Source organism: Lagenorhynchus albirostris, chromosome 12, assembly GCF_949774975.1.
Source record: "Lagenorhynchus albirostris chromosome 12, mLagAlb1.1, whole genome shotgun sequence".
NCBI lineage: Eukaryota > Metazoa > Chordata > Mammalia > Artiodactyla > Delphinidae > Lagenorhynchus > Lagenorhynchus albirostris.
Genome location: NC_083106.1, coordinates 66597741 through 66619260, shown reverse-complemented (window position 1 = coordinate 66619260; position 21520 = coordinate 66597741). Strand labels below are relative to the sequence as shown.

General features: G+C 41.3%; 1 protein-coding gene and 1 non-coding gene across 2 annotated transcripts in view; one reads left to right on the top strand and one right to left on the bottom strand.

The window, feature by feature from the left end:
• RRAGD (Ras related GTP binding D) overlaps positions 1-21520 on the bottom strand; it is a 38329-nt gene that overhangs the window by 13087 nt on the left and 3722 nt on the right. Inside the window, exons 2-5 of the mRNA XM_060167786.1 lie at positions 10993-11288; positions 5360-5559; positions 4384-4498; positions 3443-3585 (exon numbers count right to left, since the gene is read on the bottom strand). Coding sequence (XP_060023769.1) covers positions 3443-3585; positions 4384-4498; positions 5360-5559; positions 10993-11288 — 754 coding nt within the window. The remainder of the gene's footprint in view (positions 1-3442; positions 3586-4383; positions 4499-5359; positions 5560-10992; positions 11289-21520) is intronic.
• Positions 20097-20168, top strand: TRNAD-GUC (transfer RNA aspartic acid (anticodon GUC)). Its single transcript has one exon. It is a non-coding gene; the product is annotated as a tRNA-Asp (tRNA).

The following is a 21520-nucleotide window of genomic DNA, read 5'->3' as shown; positions in this document are numbered from 1 at the left end:
AGTTTGGGAGTGTTCCTCCCTGTGCTATATTTTGGAAGAGTTTGAGAAGGATAGGTGTTAGCTCTTCTCTAAATGTTTGATAGAGTTTGCCTGTGAAGCCATCTGGTCCTGGGCTTTTCTTTGTTGGAAGATTTTTAATCACAGTCTCAATTTCAGTGCTTGTGATTGGTCTGTTTATATTTTCTATTTCTTCTTGGTTCAGTCTCGGAAGGTTGTGCTTTTCTAAGAATTTGTCCATTTCTTCCAGGTTGTCCATTTTATTGGCATAGAGTTGCTTGTAGTAATCTCTCATGATCTTTTGTATTTCTGCAGTGTCAGTTGTTACTTCTCCTTTTTCATTTCTAATTCTATTGATTTGAGTCTTCTCCCTTTTTTTTCTTGATGAGTCTGGCTAATGGTTTATCAATTTTGTTTATCTTCTCAAAGAACCAGATTTTAGTTTTATTGATCTTTGCTATCGTTTCCTTCATTTCTTTTTCATTTATTTCTTATCTGATCTTTGATTTCTTTCCTTCTGCTAACATTGGGGGCTTTTTTTCTCATTTTCTAATTGCTTTAGGTGTAAGGTTAGGTTGTTTATTTGAGATGTCCCGTGTTTCTTGAGGTAGGATTGTATTGCTATAAACCTCCCTCTTACAACTCCTTTTGCTGCATCCCATAGGTTTTGGGTTGTCGTGTTTTCATTGTCATTTGTTTCTAGGTATTTATTGATTTCCTCTTTGATTTCTTCAGTGATCTCTTGGTTATTAAGTAGTGTATTGTTTAACCTCCATGTGTTTGTATTTTTTACAGATTTTTTCCTGTAATTGGTATCTGTTCTCACAGCATTGTGGTTGGAAGAGATATGTGATACAATTTCAATTTTCTTAAATTTACCAAGACTTGATTTGTGACCCAAGATATGATCTATCCTGGAGAATGTTCCATAAGCACTTGAGAAGAAAGTGTATTCTGTTGTTCTTGGATGGAATGTCAATTAATTCCCTCCCATACACTTTTAAGTATCCTTAGGTTACTTATAATGCCTAATACAATGTAAATGCTATGTAAATAGTTGCCAGCATGCAGCCCATTCAAGTTTTGCTTTTTGGCATTTTCTGGTATTTTTTTTTCTGAATATTTTCAATCTGCTGGTTGGTTGAATCTGCGGATATGGAACCCACATGGAGGGTCAACTGTATTAGAAAAAGAAAGAAAGGGCAAATATGGCAAACTGATAAAAATTGGTGAATCCCAGTGAAGGGTACATAGGAGTTCACTGTACTATTCTTGCACATTTTCTATAGATTGGAAATTTTTTCAAAATAAAAAGTTAAATAAATAAATTGGTCTATTTACGAAAAGGTGTGGCCTGCAAACACAAATGACTTGGGTTTGAATCCCAGCTCTCTTATTTATCGTATAAGTTTGGGCAAATTGAGTAACTTCTTTGAGCCTCAATTTCCTCAACTGTACATGAACAATAATTACCTCAAAGTTTCCTAATGCAATGAAATAATACATATATAGTGCTAAGCATAGTGCTGAGAGCATATAAAATGCACAATAAATGCTAACTGCTATTATCATTATTAATATGGCCTTAATGATCAAAACGGAGCCCTCTGAAGCCACTGATGTAATCAGTTATGTATCCTTCCTTTATAGGCAAAGGAGCACGTCTTGTACCTTTTCCCTTATCTGAAACTGTGTATACGTTTTCAGAATCCCAGCTGAGATTCTTGAGCAGACCAGGTCTGCTTCTAAGGTCTCCAATTACAGGGCTGCCTGCTTCCTGGGCTGTGGCATGCATCCCCGGCCACCCCCTGCAGGCCACATGGGCTGGCTCATGGCTGCTCCAGCAAACAGTCTCAAGAAACCCCAGAACTCACGCCCCATCTGTGACCCATACCCAGACCGGTTCTTACTGAACCGGGCGGGCTCCCAGGAACACTGCACTGGGCAACAGAAAAGCAATCTACCAGCAAGGCCCTGCTCCCCCCTCCGCCCAACCCCTCCCTCCCCGTGTTTGTTTTAGCTGGATAAAAGTAACTCTGATTAACATCATTTATATGAACAACTTACCACTTATGTCTAATTACCATATAGCAAAATAATGATTATGCATATCATTAAACATGCGCCAGATTAATTGTGTTGTTCATTGTATTTGATTACGACAGCCATCTAGACTGTAATCAGGGTAGTTTCAGCTTCCATGACTATTTCAAGGTCATCCACTTAGAGTTTAAAAACAAGAGAATACTGCAGGGCAGCGATCGTGGAAAATAAGGTCTATTTCTAAAGCCGGTGGCAGTGTTTAGTAATAATAACAATAATTAATAATAATTATAATGGCAGCTACATTTATCCAGGGTCCACCAGGGGAAGCCTAATGATATTGCATCCTCACCACAGTCCTGTGAGGTAAGAATCACTTTCCCTGTTTCATAAGGGAAGGGACTGTGGGTGTTCATGTGTGTATAACAGTTAACAGAAGGAGTCTAAACTGGATGGAAGAGAGAAATGGTAAGACTGAGGCTCACCCAGAAGCTGGCAGAGGAGGCTGTGTAAAGCGAGTCACAGCCAGTGAGTAAAGAAGAAGATGAAGGAAAGCTTTATCTCATCAATGGGTGTGTGAGGATGTGAGATTCAATATGAATACAAGGCAGCAACAATGCGATGCCTTAATAAGATAGACATACAAGGTCACACCCACTCACTCTGTAAAACACCCTGAATTCAGCAAATTCACAATTATGTGGAATTATTTCTATGTCTGGTAACAGAATCAATTTTCCCCACGCCTGTTTATTTTATATTATTTTAAATGTACAAGAAGTTCTGTTTTATAAGAATATAAGATAATAATAATAAGCAGGTAATGTTGTTTGCTTACTTTAATAATTCTCTGCTATCCACCATAGAAGACAATCAAAACTATATTGGAAAAACAAACAACTCAGCAGTTATTTCATGTAATGAAGAAAATAATAAAACTGTGGTAAACATGAGATATTTATGTAGAATCCAAGGATCCTAGTGGTCTCCCTCAAGTAAATACATTATGATATGACAACAGATTTTTCAGTAGAGGAAGAACGTATCAGACTTGAGCTCAAATACAATACTAATTCTGTCCCTTATTGACAGTGTGAGCAGGGGTTAGAAACTTAACCACTCTGGACCTCAGTGCCCCATCTATAAGATGGTGATAGTAATTCCTGCCTCGAGGAATAGTGGAGAATTCAATGATAATAATGTGGGCAATGAAATTATTAGCATAATGCCAGGCATTTACTCAATAATGTTTTGTTATTATTATTACATACGAAATGGTGTATTTATAGATCTCAGTCATTTCAAACAAAAGTATTAAGATCAAATAAGTAAATGCAAAATTCTCAAAGGTTATGAAAGAAAAGTATGGCTCAATTGTAGCCTTTCAGAATGTTCTACTTACCCATAAATACAAGAAATGTCGATAACCACATCGATCATGTCACAGCAGAGCTCATAGGTTTGCATATCCACGGGGGTACTATCAGTTGCAATGTAAATCTTACTGACCACATCAAAGAGAAACGCCTTTTCAATTCCAGAATTCTGAAACAGAAAAGGAGATGCGGCCTTAAAGGGACAGCTGATTGCAGAGCATGTCATGGTTACATAAAATGATATGCCATCCTCAGTCTCAAATATGAACCAGCAAAAATTTAGGTTGTTCCATTTTATTACAATTTAAACCTCATTGTCATAAACTTCTTTATAATGGATTTGCACAAGAAATGAAAACTGGAATTATCACGAATTATTTACTTTAGGTAAACAAATTAAGTAGTGTTTCCCGACTCTTAGAAATGTACCTGCAGTTAGGAAAAAGGCCAAGTAAAAAAAAAAGCATTTTAAAAACTTTAAATTTAAAAATAGATTTAAAAAATCTAGACAAACAAACTCAAAATTGTGCAGTGAGAATCAATGTGAATACAACCAAAGGTCTGCCTTAATTCTATTTTGTGACGTTTGACTTGACATCGCGGTGTTTAGGACTCAGCCGGACAGCACATCATTCACAGTGTTAAACATATTTTTAAAAATTCAACAGTATATATCTTAAAGCCAAAACCAACTTTTATGCTCCCAAACTCTGGTAGGATTCCATTAACATTGAATGATCGCCTACAACTTGAATAAACATTCCGATTACACAAGTGAAGTACAGGAATCGTTTTGGCAGTTACATTTTAAAGGCCCTAAAACAGTACATAGGCGCAATCTTCAAAAATAATATTTCAGTGAACTTGAAGTGCTGTAAGAGCAAGTGGAAATAAGATCATTTTCACTCTTGCAATGTTATTCTTAAATTCCGCAAATGACTCTAACAGGACAGTATTATTTACTTACTGAGATAAAGATGTTTAGCAAATTCTCCAGGGTGGGGAGTTGTGGGATCAGCTTCTGAACCACTTTGCTAAAAGCTTCAAATATTGAATGATCATATATGCTTGTCAGATAAAAGCTGAAAGATGAAACAATATTTCATCACTTTTTACCTCTGACTGAGGAATAGACTGTTCAGGCTATGTCATAACACCAGAATAATGCCTTCTGTATTTACTACACACACATTCTAGCCCCCTTCAGAATTCAAAACAACCTCAGTCAAAAAATGAACATGTCTTAACAAGACATTCCTGCCCAACTCCCCAAAGCAAGAACTGTGCCCATTCTGATCTGCTGACTGGCTGGACTACAGGAGGCTTAAAAACGCAGCCCACGTGCTTGCTTCGGCAGCACATATACTAAAAATGCAGCCGTATATGCCTATATCAGCATCCTTACCTTCTGCAAGAGAATCCACACCAGATCATCTTTATACACACCTCTCATGTTAATAACAGTTATGTTATTGATACTGAAGCATCTAATCTTTCCATTTTTCCAATTTGCAAAATGAATGATGCATATATATACTACCCCACAAGAATTAGAGCCATGGCTTTCCTCTGTGAATATTTCTATTTGAATTATTTTCAGAGGACTCCTTTACTTATGATTATAGATACTATCTATAACAGTAAACTTCAGTATCGATTGACTTCCTGGATGAAGTTCATGGGTTTTCTCCTATGTGTTTTTCATAGGGGGGAAAGAACCTTAGCTTTGACCTTTGGTCCAAAAAATTTTTTTAAAACCCCACCTCTTTTCCCAAAGATTAGAGTTGGCACATGCAAAGCTTGCTTTTCCCAAATACTACCCCAATGTCTACAGCACAAAACAGGGTACACAGCAGGGCTCTGTGACTCTAAATGACAGTCCGGGCCAAACCACTCCTGATGTCTCTGGACCCCAATGATCCCTGATGGGTTTCTGTTCTCACCTGAGGTGAATTTTTTCTAATCCAGCATCTGCAAGGTCATCATTTGCCCTCTGGTGAATATCTCTCTGGGTTTCAATTTTGTGATCATCTGACAGACCATCCACTTTGTGAATAAACACCTCGAAGTTGATGTCGGTGTTCACTTTGTAGGCCCTGGTCACCGTGAGGTGGAGCCTGGCCAGGGCCTCCATGTAATCGTCCTGGGAACAAAGCACACTCCTGTCAGGGAGGCTGCTTTGCTTCCCTTCCACATACAGTCTTCCCTCCCAGCTTTACTGAGGTATGACTGACAAACATTGCATGTATTAAGGTGACGACGTAATGTTTTAGTACCATTGTGTACCCATCTGTACCCATTGTGAAAGGATCCCCCAGTCAAGCTAATGAACCAATCCATCACCTTACAGGTTCCAGTTTTTCTCTTCCACGTACACTGTTAATCTTACAACCCCCTCCCAAAATATTTTGCAAATGCCCACATAAAAGCTGTTTCATAGAATTCAAGACTGAAAACTTAAGTTTTGTTAACAAAGAAATGAAAAAGAAAGGCCAGAAAAATACAGTTATGATTTAGCTTGATGACAGTCACAAAGGTCAGAGTTGCAGTTTTATGTATTGAAAATGACCACACACCATCCAGGACCTTCCCTGGAATACTGTCCCTCCAGGATTCTGAGTCTCTTGGTGAAATGTAATGAACAAGCAGGGATGAAAACATGATAGGGATCACTGGGAAGATGGGGAAGGAGCCAGGAGGAAAAAATTTAAGAACCACTGATCTAGAGCAGAGGTCAGCAAACCATGGCCCTCGGGCCAAACTGGGCCCACCTATTGTTTGTAAGTAAAGTTTTATTGGACCACAGTCACACTCATTTGTTTACACACTGTCTATGGCTGCTTTGAGGGTACAGTGGCAGAGCTGAATGGTTTTCCTCTGTGGAAACTCCTCAGAGACAGCACAGCCTGCAAAGCCTAAAATAATTACCATCTGGCCCTTTTCAGAAAAAGTCTGCTGACCCCTGGTCTAGAGTAATTGCCCCAAATAACACAACACTATTTTTTTCTCCTTCCTACAGATGATACCTATGTAATAATGTAATGAATGCCTGTGTATGCATCTCTCTGTTTAAGAAATCAAACATTAGACACTGAAGCCTTGTATGTTTCTCCCCATCCTCCCAGCCTATCCCATCACTCTACCCACACCCTCCAGAGGTAACCACTATCCTGACTTCTGCCTGTATCATCACTTATGTCTTTATACATTACTGCATACATATGGATCACTGAACAACATACAGAATTCACTTACATTGCTTAAAACTTTACAGAAATATCAACTTGCATGTGGATTACAGTTTGCCTTCTCCACTCACATTATGTCAGTGAGAGTCACCTTTGTTGAAGCACATACTCTAGTGCATGATTCCTGTTAACTACTCTGTAAAATTCCATCGTATGGATGGTCTAAAATTTATCGCTCACTTGCCAGCTGATGAACATTCAGAATGTTTCCAGTTATGTGCTAGTTCAGATGATGATGACAATGTGCCCAATCTCACGCACACATCTCTGTGCCTGTCTGCAAGTTTCTTAGGGCTTACCCTGAAAGGAGGCTTGTTGGGTCATAGGAATGAGCACCTTGAACTTGACTAGATAATGTGTAAGAGCCCCTGATGCTGCAGACTCTCAACAACACCCAGCGTTGTCAGGTCTCTTCATTATTGCCAACTTGAAGGGTGTGAATAGGTCTTGTTTTTCCAGCAAAAAAAGGAAAGGGGGGAATCGCCTGGTGGTCCAGTGGTTAGGACCCTGGGGGCGCTTTCACTGCCATGGGCCCGGGTTCAATCCCTGGGGGGAACTAAGATCCTGAAGAAAGGGATCTTCAGGACAGAATTTAAAGGACTTTTCACCGCCCCCTGCCAATTCTGACTCCAAACCTGGACAAATACAGAAAAGTCAATAAAACAGGGGATGTTTTTAGGCATTCTTGTATTCCCCAAATTAAATTAATAAAAATGTATCCCTAGTTTTTAGATAAATCAAAATATTAAAGATACTAATAGGAAACTATGAAGAGAGACAAAGATCAAGCGGAGTCCTCATCCTTTGTACTCTAAAGAGTTGTTTAAAATGAAAAACAAATATTGGACACTGGGATAGCAGATTAAGCATTTTGGAAAAATTCCAGATTAATAATTTGTAGCACTTTTTTAATACCTTACAATATCTCAAATAAAAACTAAAGTCCACATACTGTACAATTCCACATACAGAAACTCTAGAAAAGGCGAACTAGTCTACAGAGAAAGGAAGCACATCTCATCAGCAGTTGCCTGGGGCTGGGGTCTTGGGGGCCGTCTGAGAAAGGACACAAAGAAGATTTCAGGGTGGGGGAAACATTCTGTATCTTGATTGTGAGGTGGTTAGAGGTGTATCTGTCAAACTTGTTGAACTGTGTATTTAAAATGAGTGCAAGGTATTGCATGTAAATTACACTTCAAAAAATGTTATTCCTTATGTCTTTAACAGAAGAGAGGAGTTCAGGGCACATGTCTGTGAGAACACTAGCCAAAGTCAAGAGTGTTACCACAGTCTCAAAAGATTAGAAATCACTCCTCTAACCTCCCTGCCAAGCATATAAAATAGTCTGATTACCAACAAACTGAGGAAGTGGTACAGATCTATAAGGGCTAAAAATGACATGAAAAGAAACAAAAGACTTGATTTATTAGAGCAGAGGGATTGTGAATGATTTTTCTTCTACTGTGTTTGTTATTATCTTCTACAACCAATTTAAACAAGGAAAAATACGCTGCCTGGTTTCTATTCCAAAATTAGATCTAGGAATTAGAGGCAGGTCACAATCACCAACGTGGGTCAAGCCGACACTCTAGTTTGGATCCCAGGCACATGTGAAATGGCTCCCGGGGGCCGAGGGTGGCCCTGGAGATGAGGTCCTTTCTGTGGGCCGTGCCAGGGGGCTGGCAGTGTCACACGGGGAGCTCACGGGAAATTACTCTTGATGCTTTCATTCTCTTTTATTTTACAGCATTCTGTGAGGACACACTTTCTCCTTGGTGATATATTTATCTGGCAATTCCGTGGTTGTGAGGAATTCGCAAGCAAAAAATAAAAAAGTGTGAGGTGTCAGACGAACATAGCACTGCTTAGAAATGAAGGCAGTGACATTCAAGAGTTGCCGAGACACTTCCCTCAAGTTTGGTTTTGTTTAGTGCTTGCAGTCGCATCCAGTAAAGATTCCCCCAAATGTGATTGTTATCAGCTGCTTCCAGTAGAAAAGCCTATTAGGCAAATTCTGGAAACTGCTTATTTAACGATTCCTTATTTTTAGTAAATGACAACTCTCAACAATGTTTTTTTCTACCTTTTAAAAAGTGTCATTTAAAAAGATGTATTTCTCATTCTTATACCTTTGTCCGCCCTACGGCCAAAACAAGACCCAACAAACCGAGAAACAAACTAAAACAAAGAACACATTTACCAACCACAATCGAAGGTCCACTTTTCATGCTCAGGTAAAATTAAAACCAAATTACAGTTCCAATTTAAAAATAGGCTAAATAAATGAATAAAAAATAAAAATAGGCAAGTGGCAGGGGGAGGGATAAATTAGGAGTTTGGGATTAACATATACACACTACTATGTATAAAATAGATGACCAACGAGGACCTACTGTATAGCACAAGGAGCTACACTCAATATTTGTTAATAACCTATAAGGGAAAGGAATCCGAAAAAGAATATAAATATATAAATATATATATATATAAAAATATATATAACTGAATCACTGTGCTGTATACCTGAAACTAACATGATATTGTAAAGCAACTATACTTCAATAAAACAAACCAACCATAAAAAGGGGATCACTCTGAAGCAATAAAAATACCCCAAACAATGAAAAATAAACAGGCAAGTATGCCTATTTTAGCCATATTACAAACACCTGAGATAGAGGTGCACTGGAAATTCAAATTCCATAAATGTAAATTGCTATGTATGTACAATACTGTATTGAAGGAAGTATTCCTAAGCCATTGTCCTGAAGTGATGAGTCAGGGTTGGAATCTACTTACCCATGGGTAGGGCTACTACAGCTCCACAAGTTCACCATGCAGTCCCTTGAAACTAAAAGGCTGAGTTGAAAATTTCATTTTTATATTAAACAGGCACCTCATTCCATGAATGAATTTATGATACTCTCAGGCATGAGTAGTCTTGTCTGAGAATGGTTTTCTAAGAGTGGGCTCAGAACCATTATTACTAAGGGTCTTCACAGCCCTTCCTCCCTAACACCACTGGGCTCCTGAAGGGCTGGGAGTGCTTGGCCCTACCTGTCTGACTGTAGGTCCACAGTTGCAGGGAAACGTTGAGACCTGAGCTTAGAGTTGGCTTAGGGCATTCCTGCAGGACTTGTTGCCTTTTATTCCCCCACAGTTACAAAAGAGAGCCCTCAGGAGGGCCTTCGGGCTGGGCCACCCATTGGGGACACTTTCTAAGAGTCCCTGCACATGGAGAGTTTGAAGAACGTAAATGTCAAGGTCCCAGTCCTGCTACCTGTGCTCTTTGCTAAGACTGACCTGCTGGAGATGCATCTGTGGTCCTGCTGCTTCCCTTCCCCTCCTCCCCTTAAACCACCAGCTCTGCCCATACTTCACAGGAGAAAGGCCCAGGGTCTTAAAAACCCAGAGTGCCAAAGAGACCATTCAGAAGGCTGGTCTGAATACCAATAAAGTGAGCAATGCCTGGGTGATAATACGGTTCTTCACCAGTCAAGGGGCTCCCAATTCTTTGCTTTCAGCAAAGTTAAAGGAGGACACAATCAGGATGTCTACTGATAAACTATGAAAAAACAATTTTTTTGTGATAGAAAATTGGGTAATTTAGGGGATATAACTTAGAAGGAGTTAAACAATTGAGTGAATGCTAGAACAAAACTCACCCCATATCCACCTTATGTGAACAAGTTTTCTCAGTACTTAACAGCTATACAAACAAAAAAAGAATTGATGCCAAATCCTGTCTTAGTCAAGCATAATACATGAATTAAGTGGAAAAAAAAATATGTATCTCAAATTTTACATTTTGTATTTAGTTACCTATAAAATACATACTAGTCATGCTGCTGTAATTGTGTACTAGTAGTAATTACAATAATGCTTCAGAAGAAAAATGTTCACCCTTAGAACTTTATCTTCAAAGGAAATAGTAAACATTTTGAAATGTAGATATATATGTATTTTTGTTATAGAGAACTTGTGATCTTTTATAGATGTCTGCCAAGAGTACCAGAGGGGGGGGACATATCGTTGGTGTCACTGACCTGCACGGTGGTCCCTCCTGCCCCCCATCTGTGAGGTTTCCTCTAGGGTTTGCTGAGAGCACACAGTTCCCGAACATCGCATGTTGGTCAGGGCTGCGTGAAGGGAGCCTTTTCCCCTTTGCAAAGCCTGAGAGTCCCAACTGAGAAATGCTAGTCAGGTAAAAAGTCCTATTCCTGACTCTAAAAACCAAACCAAAGTGATTGCAAAGGAACTTGTTTGCAAGAAGGGGCTGCCTGGGGCAGGGGGCTACAGTCCCACCGTACCCCGAGACTGAGCCTTACCTGGGAGTCTATGACAAATATCAGTGCTCCTGTCCCCCGGAAGATCATCTCATAGTCAAAGGTAGGGTCAAAAAAGTCAATCTGCCCTGGGAAGTCCCAAATCTGAAAATTAACAAAGGAGCTGTTGGAAACGTCTTCCCGGCAGATCTTGTTCGTACTTTCCAAGAACAGGGTTTCGTTGGGAGACATTTTATGAAAGACAACTTTCTGGATGGATGACTTGCCACTCCTTCTCAGGCCCATGAGCAGGATCCTCGGCTTCACCTCCGTGCTGAAGGGGTCGCTAAAGTCCAGAACTGGAGAAACCACAAAACAAGAACGAGGGTGAGATGCTGTCACAGCGGTTAATGAGATGAGTTTCACTTCCGCCTCAGATGAGATTTATGATCCACAGACAATGCTACATTTCCAGATACAGAGAGCGCTAACTCCACTCCATCACCCTGCTCATGGAGGGGCCAGCTCTTAGAAAGTGCAAAACCCTGAAAAATGCTGCATCACCACCTCTCACACAATTTCAGAGGGCCAGAAAACCTGGGATATTCCCCATCATGTGCAGGGACTCTGGAGTGTGAAGCGCAGAGGTTTCCTGGAGCAGACTATGGGGGGAGAGAATCCAGTCTTAGCATTCCAGAGCAAGGTCCTTCTTTGCCCAGATCATCAGTCTTTGCACTAAAGAGATGTTTGTTTGAGTTACACCTCAAAGAAACAATTTTGGACTTCATCAAAATTTAAAACTTCAAAGGACACTTATCAAAAAAGTGAAGACAACCCAAAGAATGGGAGAAAACATTTGCAAATAATATATGTGATAAGGGTCTAGTATCCAGAATATATAAAGAACTCTTACAATTCAACAATAAAAAGATAAGCCAATAAAAAATGTGTAAAGGATTTAAATAGACATTTCTCCAAAGATACACAAATGGCCAATAACCACATGAAAAGATGCTCGACATCATTAGTCCATAAGGAAATGCATATGAAAACCACAATGAGATGCCACTTCATACTCACTAGGATGGCTAAAATAAAAAAGACAGACAATAACAAGTGTCGGTGAGGATGTAGAGAAGTGGGAACCCTCTTAAACTGTTGGTGATAATGTAAAATGGTGTGCTTTGAAAAACAGTTTGGCAGGTCCTCAAAAGGTTAAACATTTGAGTCACCACATGACCCAGCAATTCTATTCCTAGGAATAAAGAAATAACATATGTCCAAGCAAAAACCTGTACATGAATGTTCACAGCAGCACAATTCATAATAGCCAAAAAGTAGATAGAGTCCAATGGCCATCAACTGATAAATGGATTAACAAAATGCTGTATATTCATATAATGGAATATTATTCAGCCATTGAAAAGGAATGAAGTACTGATTCATGCCACAACATGGATGAACATCAAAAATGTTATGCTAAATGAAAGAAGACAGACACAAAAGGTCACATATTGTTTGATTCCATTTACATGAAATGTTCACAATAGACAAGTCCATAAAGACAGAAAGTACTTAGTGGCTGCCAGGGGCTAGAGGGAGGGGGAAATTGGAAGTGACTCTTAATGGGTATGTGTTTTCTTTGGGGTGATAAAAATGTTCTGGAATTAAGGCTTCATGACTGACCCAAAAAAATAAGTAAAGAAAAATAAAAGACCCAGTATGAAACTTGGAAAAAGATCAAGAAACCAACATTTTAAGAAAAAAGGCAGAATATAGGAAAATAAATATACATATATTTTTCTACATTTCTTTTTTGTTTCCTTCTGAGCTACACCTCGTTATGTCTTTCTCAGACCCTGGTCCTGATCTAAGCATAATCCAGTACAGACTGGATTTATTTCCCTATTGCAACTAAGAATTTTTCCTGAAGTTCTACAATTATCTAAAACACAGGTTACTACCTGATAGAATCTTAGGAAAGTTCATTTACTATATATAATATTTTGATGTTTCACTTTGCAATAGGTGCAGGAAAATACATAAATTTCAGGTAAAACAGTAAATGAATAAAGAAAAAGTAAGTAGCTGTACACAGACACTATTCCACTATAAGCAACATTTTACTCCCATCCTACCCACACACACTTTCCCCATTCAACTTAACCCAATTCAACAAATTGCAGATAATATGCCCTAGACAGAGTGATGTGGAATTAAACCACCCAAAAGATCACCAGCTTTCTTCTTCTTCATCAGGGATTATACGCTATACTTGCAGTACTATCATTACAAGTCAATCTTAGCAAAAGCAGGACATGAACTGAAAAAGAAAACAGGACTTCCAGTTGCAAAAATATCAGACTAAGAACATGTCAGTCTCCCCTTCCCATACTGAATCCCTAAGCACAATAGAAAAGGTATGAACAATAAATAAATAGATGAATAAATAAACACGGATAGCTGAGCTTGAGACCAAAGAGAGAACTCAAAATTGACAAATTACTGAGAAATCCCTAAGAAACACAAAGATCAGATGGAAGGGGGAACCTGCAGCCCTTGATTATGAATGGTAGGGTTCTGCTGGAAAAGGTAGAACTGGAAGCTCAAACAGCAAAGGACATGAAAACAACCAACAGGGTTGTTATTTGGAGAATCATAGTGAGAAGAGCCAAGCAGATAAACTCTGCACCTACATACACACTAGACTACACACTAGACTATCCTCCAAGTGTAAGCACTGAATGTAGGAGTGTAGGTATGAGAGGCAGGGCAGTGTCCTAGAGGCACTGATGCCCAGAAGGAACAGGAAGCACCCACAGTACCCCCTCCAAGTACTCTGACCTTCCTCACTGCAATGTGTGTGGAGTTCAAGAGGTGGAAGCAGCCCCACCATCCTCCCTCTAGACATTTCCTCAAATGCCAAATATTTGAGGAAAGACAAGATTGTAGAAGAGAATACAGACTCAACAAATGGAAGAATGTATACCTGAAGAAGCAGAGTTATACAGGAGTCAGAGTAAACTTTCAGGTATAATTAAAATACTCAGAGATCAGAGAAAACGTGGCATTCATGAAACAAGAATAGACAGTTTCAGAATAAGAGCAGTTATGAAAAAGGGCCTTATGGATCTTAGAAATAAAAACACAACTGTTGGGCAGGGAGGATATATGGATTGAAAAGCAGAATAAACACAGATGATAAAATAAATTTTATCATCAATATGAAAATAAATAAATAAATAAATTTATTTTTTAAAAAAAGGATGCACTCCTGGAAGAAAATACACTCAAATATAGTGGAATGCAACAAGCAATAGAAGACAAATTTTACTGAAACCTACTGAATTGAAATAAGTATTGATTTTATTTATTTTTTTTTTTGGCTGCATTGGGTCTTCGTTGCTGCACGCAGGCTTTCTCTAGTTGCAGCGAGCAGGGGCTACTCTTCGTTGTGGTGTGTGGACTTCTCATTGCAGTGGCTTCTCTTGTTGTGAAGCACAGGCTCTAGGCGTGTGGGCTTCAGCAGTTGTGGCACACGGGCTCAGTAGCTGTGGCTCGCGGGCTCTAGAGCACAGGCTCAGTAGTTGTGGTGCACGGGCTTAGCTGCTCCGCAGCATGCGGAATCTTCCCAGACCAGGGATCAAACCCATGTCCCCTGTATTGGCAGGTGGATTCTTAACCACTGAGCCACCCAGCAAGTCCCTGATTTTAAATTTTTGAATAAAAATCAGAAACTAAAATTCCAGACAATGTAGACATGGGAGATTGGTGAGGGAGAGGTAGGCAAAAGGTAAGTAAGAGAATGCTACGGTCCTTGTTAGAAAAGCCCAGTTATGTATCAATTTCCTTAAATATAAGGATAAGTATCTCAAACTAGTAGAAAATATAAAATAGGGGTACCACATTTAATTATGTACAATTACAAAAATATTTAAGTGCATAAAAATGTCTTTATTTCTTCCCAATTTATACTGTTGGATGTGGATGCAGATTGTAACTTCTCTTCAGCAGGGTCTGCAACTCTCTCTGTGGCATGATCATTGACACTGGTGCCCTGGAGGTTGGATCTCCTCCTCCTGGGAGAGTGGGGAGGTGATGGAGACCACTGTGGAAAGGGGAGGGAGTGTGTATGTGTGTTTACATACATAGAGTGGCTGGGAAGTGAAATACACATACAGCTATAATATATACACACAGCTGGAGGCATGAGCCACCAAATGTAAACAGCTGGGAAATAGTGAGTCAGATCAGCAAGAGTACCATCAACTCTGTAGAGATCCCTTACACCCATGCAGATGTATTTTGTCATATTTAACTAGCATGTACAGAAATATACTGTGCGCCAGGGACCTCGCTAGACATAGACATCTCTACAAACTTTACCCACGCAATGAGGAGGTACAAGTCTGCTTTACACCTGAGGAACTTGGGAGAAGGAACCTGCCCAAGGATGCAGGACAGGTATGTGCTAGAGCCCTTACCCAGGGCCTTAGCCACCAATCGGCTGGCACTGTACTAAAACTGCAACAAAGACAAAAGAAGAGACCAGAAAATATCAGGGTGCCTTCTGCATAAGAAGAGTAAATACTGCTAGTGAAACTCTTTTACATTAACTTATATGTAGGTGGGTGCTGGTTCCCAATATAAACGTATTTTTTATTGTGGACTCACAGCCAAAAATGTTTGTAGGCCACTGCTGTTGAATAGGGGAGGTTTCTTACATCAGAAAAGCCTACTGGCAAAAATCTTCCTTTTAATTCTCTCTCACTCTCTCAAATATCTCTACTTCTGAAACCCTGTGGGGTTTCTCAGAGGATCTCCTTCCACCGGAGGAGTGGTAGCAAGGAGCTTCCATCAGAAAAGGAAACACCCCAGCCTCCAAACCTCCTGCAGAGGGCTGCCTCATCCCACCCCGCCATGACATTTCCCTGAGTATCACGCGCTTGCTCAAGCTTGATAAGAACCACCTGAGAAAAATGAAAGCGTTAAAGAGGATGCAGGATGAGAGCTGCTTTGAAAGGGGCAATAAAAGGGCTAGTACTTTTTTTTAAAGGCAAATCAGAAAGGAACTACAGGAGAATCTGGTACTAGACATGGGACCCCAAAGAGGGCTCTTTAAAAGTGTCCGCGGGGGTTTGGAGGAAGTTGCCAGAGAGAGGTGAAATTTACAAGAGGGCAGTTTGTTCCTGTTTCATAAAGGTTCCCTGAACGTCTGCCAAGTGTTCGTTCTGTTCGACAGGGCTGCGCCAGAGGCTGCAGACACAAAGAAAAGCTTCATTCCTTAGCGATTAGGGGGGAAAACAGACAAGAGGAACTGACAACTACAATGCACTGCTATCTAGGTGTTATGGGTTCAGCGAGAGGGTTCCCTGTAGAAATAGCATCTGAGTCTTAAAGGAGAGGAGGCATAAAAGAGATGAATGAGGGAAAGGTCGTGCCAGGAAGAGATGTGGCCTTCCTGGAGTTTAGGGAACATAGTTTAAAGACAAGAAAAGCCTGCACACTCTCCAGCGGCTTCCCACAGCATTTTGAATAAAATCCAAATACCTTCTTAGCCCAAAAGGCCCTAAGTGGGCTGGCTACCCTCTCATCCCATGCCTGGTTCATGCTCCCCACCACTTCCCTACCCTGCAGCCACACGGGCCTTCTGCTTCCTCACCTTAGGGCCTCAACTCGCTCCTCCCTCCTCCCTCCGACTCGCTCCTCCCTCCTCCCTCTGACTCGCTCCTCCCTCTGTCCAGCAAGCTTTCCCCAGGCCTCCCCCGGCTCCTCCTCCCACTCAGCCCAGGGGTAATTTTACCTCCTCTCACCTCAATGGGGTCGCGTCACTTTCTAATATCCCTGTGTCTTCTTCATAGTACTTCACTATACAAAATTATCTTTTTACTTTATATTGTTTATCTTGTTTGTTTACTTGTTTATTGTCTCTCACATATACACAGGCAAAATACATTGTAGCGGGCTTCCCTGGCGGCGCAGTGGTTGAGGGTCCGCCTGCCGATGCAGCGGACACGGGTTCGTGCAATGGACCGGGGAGACCCCACATGCCGCGGAGCGGCTGGGCCCGTGAGCCACGGGCGCTGAGCCTGCACGTCCGGAGCCTGTGCTCTGCAACGGGAGAGGCCACAACAGTGAGAGGCCCGCGTACCGCAAAAAAAACAAAAACAAAAACAAGATACATTGTAGCATGTGGTGTGAACCCAATAAATATCATTGAATAAATTAATTTATAGAGAGCTAACAGGCCAGCTCATGAATGAGATGCAAGTTTGGATTTTACTCTGCAAGCCATGAGGAAATCACTAAGGATTTTAAGGGGAGACTAACATGATCAGGAAGCTCACTCCAGAAACAGACTTCCTTAGAGGGGGTCAGTGTACAGACACCAATAAGCCACTATGGAATAAAAAGTTTTTTGAGCTAAAGGCACTGGAGTTCCTGAAGTCCCTTATTTGCCTAGAGCAGACCCTCCCAAAAGAACTCAGTTGTCAAAAATGTCCTCCCCAGGAGCAACTCTCATCTTCTCTTCTTGGAGACAGAGAAGTCAGCCCTACACCCAAACAGACACTGTCAACAAACTATCGTTATCTCCCACCTTTTCTCCTATGGGCCCATTTATCTTTCCAGTGATTTGTTTTTCCATAAGTGCCCCTTCCCGCATTCCCTTTGAAGTCATTTTTTTCTCCCAGAAGTGCCCCTCTACCCCTCCTCATCTTCTGTTAAAATGGTATATAAGCCCCAAATTCTAACCGCCTCCTTAAGTCGAATTTTTTGTGAACTCTCATGCATTAGTACTTAATTAAACCTACTTTTCCCTTGTTCATGTCGTTTGTCAGTTTAATTTGCAGGACTTCAACCCAGAACCTAAGAGTTTTTCCTCCCTGACAATAATTAGGTTGTTCTAGAAACACAAATGAGAAGCATGTGGAAATGGGCAGATGGAATGGATTCATGAGAAGCTCAAATCCACTCAGTAGTACTTGGTGATCCTCTGAACATAGGGGACAAAGGAGAAAGAAACCCCAAGTTCCTGACCTGGAAGATCAAGTGAATAAGGACCTGTTCGTGAAGTTCATAAAGGTAAAAAGGCTGAACACAGATTTGAAGCTGTTGAGTCTGGGGTGCCTGTCGGCCTTGGCTCAGGTGAGGAAAAGATCTGGGGCCTCAAAAAGTAATATGAATACAAAGCGGCAATGCAGTTTGCTGAGGCAGTCCGTGCCCCATTGGTCCTTTTTTCCCCTGATCTTGTTGGCTGAGGGTGAGGGCACACTGGAGAGGTTTTGGCCTTGGCCACCAAGAAATGGCTCAAACCAACCCGCTCCAACCGCTTATCACCAGCCGTTACCATCTACTAAGCACCTGCATAGCACACAGTGTCATCTCTAATCCCCAAACTGATAACATTTATCCTTCACAGATGTGAAAACTGAGGCTTTGGTGTTTACCACAATAAACACTCAATAGATGTTCGCTGGTTGGGATGATTAAATGAAAGTGATTGAGCAGAATGTGAAGCTACATTAGCTGAAGTTTTAAAAAAGAAACTCCACACCTGACTTTGGCCCAGCCCAGCATTTAGGTATCAAGAGGATAAGCTTTATGCCCAGGTGAAGCTTATCCACTGTGGTCAGGGCACCGAACACACCTTACCTATATCTTCCACTGGATCCTGTTCGTACCCAAATTTCCCAGATAGCTCAGTTTTGTAACTAGACCGCCAGGAAGCCCAGGGAAACTCAGTCACCCAAGGAGCAGGATCATGGGGAGGGGTTACTTAACTGAGCCACTGTCAGCCTTTAACACCTGCAGGCTAATGACTTAACCCAGAAATGGCAGAGCCCTGTCAAAAACGACAGAAGGAAGGAAGAGAGATGGATCCGTGACTTGGGGACAGGGCTGCCTGGGGGCCACACCTGACTGTGGGCTGGGAATGTGCACAACAAAGAAGGAAACAGCAATCAGGAAAAGGAATTGCAGTTCTGACAGGCTTGGCCCTGGCTTCCTGGGGAGAACAAGGTATTGTATGAAATGCATTTCATCAATTCTGATGTATCAGACAATTGAGAGCTATTATAATTTAGCAAAGTTCTCCAAGAGATGAGACGCCTTTGAACAGATCCCAAACTGGAAAATAAAACAAAGATTTAACAAAAGAATTAGGATAATGTGGTAGCAAATGGAATGGTTGAAAAAGTACTGTGATAGTGCCAGACTGGGGTTCAAATCCCAGCTTGGCCACTTACCAGCTGTGTAAATGCCCACATATGTCCCAGAGCCCATGAGCCTTTATTTCCTCATCTAGCAGGCTGTCAGCGTGTACACACACACACACACACACACACACACACACACACACACACACACACGGCTTCTTTTTTTCTTTTTTCCCCCAGCCCAAGCCTAGGTAACGAGAAGGTCTTTTTTGGAATGTGACCACAGCGAGAGGCTCACTCAGCCTTAAGGGAAAGTTAGAATGTCTTTGCTATTAGTATTCTGTGGGGTCCACAAAGGCTTAAGGTTCTACATACTAACGGTTTTAGGAAGAGGCCCCTGGTTTGGTTCTATTTGCATCATTATCTGTAGCCCTTTACATTTCTGATCAATGGAACTACTTACACATTCAAGAGCCAGGAGTCCAGTAAGAAATTCCAACCCAAGTGGCAATTAAATATATGAATACTAATACTGTTAATAAGAGAATATGCAAAAATCATGAAGATTCACTGTCCGTTTGATTAACGAACTACTTAGAAAGGAAAATTTAATGCAATCAGAACGTGTATTTTCAAAGGCACAAAGGTTTTTGTGTGTGTGTGTGTGGTACGCGGGCTTCTCACTGGTGTGACCTCTCCCGTTGCGGAGCACAGGCTCCGGACGCGCAGGCTCAGCGGCCATGGCTCACGGGCCCAGCCGCTCCACGGCATGTGGGATCTTCCCGGACCGGGGCACGAACCCACGTCGCCTGCATCGGCAGGCGGACTCTCAACCATTGCACCACCAGGGAAGCCCGGCACAAAGGTTTTTGAAGATGATTTTTATTTATATGTGAAGACCTAATCTTTTTCTATGAAATCCTCTCACATCACACTGGCAGGTAACTAAAAAACATGATTCTATATGTGAATATTTCCTTTACATAAGCATCCAATAACATTTCTGGGAATTCCCCGGCAGTCCAGTGGTTAGGACCCAGCACTGTCACTGCTGTGGCCCAGGTTCAATCCCTGGTCTGGGAACTAAGATCCCATAAGACGTGTGGCACAGCCAAAAAAAAAAAAATGTTTCTAATGTGTTCTGATTTGTTTCTGCAAGAAGGGAAAAGTGTTCTTGTGAGCTTTTTTTTTTTCCCTCCAAACGATCACTCTGAGTGTGATCAAGTTTGGTTCTATGTCGCCCTCGATTTTACACACTGAGAATCAGAGCTGGAGTCTTCCCCAGAGATCCTCAAGAGGAGAAAGTTCACCAGCTCTCCGGGCGCGTTAAGCCAGGAGTGAAAAACCCATCTGTCTTGCACGTTACAGCAGAACCAGGGAAAGCCACTGTCGCAGGACAGCTTTAAAGCCCTCTTTAAAAGAGAATTGAAAAGTTGCCTTTAAAAAAAGGTAAGGAATACAAGAATAAAGGAAGTAGAGAAGTGAGAAAAATGAGCAGGACAGAAGTGATTGTGATAGGAAGTAAAATCGTACCACCAACAGTGATGCGAGCTGGGGGGACTGAACAAAGCAGGTGAACTCAGGCACAGCACCTTATCCAGAACTCCAGAACTTGCTGATTCTGCCTCTTTGTTCCATTAGACTACCCCAGGTCTGTTCTAATATTAAAATGGGAGATATTTCTTATAAAAGTAGAGAATCAAGATTCTATGATACCAGGAATCACTGAAACATGTTCACAAACATCTGATATAAAAATACGCTCTCTAACCATATGTATCTGAATAAGCTTTGGGCCTCAGGCGTGACCTTGGTCACATCATTTTTAACTATTCTGTGTTTCCATCTGTTCCAACACATATATCTCTGTATTTTCAGGACCAGAAGGAAACCCAAGAGATTGGCTATAGCCAGGGTTGCAGTCAACCCAACTCTTTGTGGACAAGGCACAGTTAGTTACAAGGGAAGGGGCTTACATTTCCACGTACTTGACCCTCTCCTAAACCTTGCTCAGTTCTAGCCCATGTTGTGGCTGCAGGAAAGTCCCCTGGCATCTCTGAGCCACAGATTCGATATCAGAAGAACAATTCTCTCTACTTACCCTCAAGAATCAATGAGAAGGTAACTTCACTAATAATTTAAAAAATTATTTTAAGAAAAAAAAGCTGACACTAATGATTAGAAGTGAATCGCCACCAGGGAAGGATCACCTGCTGACCCTGGATTTTCTGTGCCTCCAGGGACCACCTGTCACTTACTCAGACCCTGAGAGAGTGCACAGGCTGCTACGAAAACAAGACCGCACTTAGCTGGACTGTGGCAGAGCAGCTGTCTTAGCCACATTTCCCTTAAAAATTGGCAGGGAGTCGGGGCAGGGGGGGGCTTCCCTGGTGGCGCAGTGCTTAAGCATCTGCCTGCCAATGCAGGGGACACGG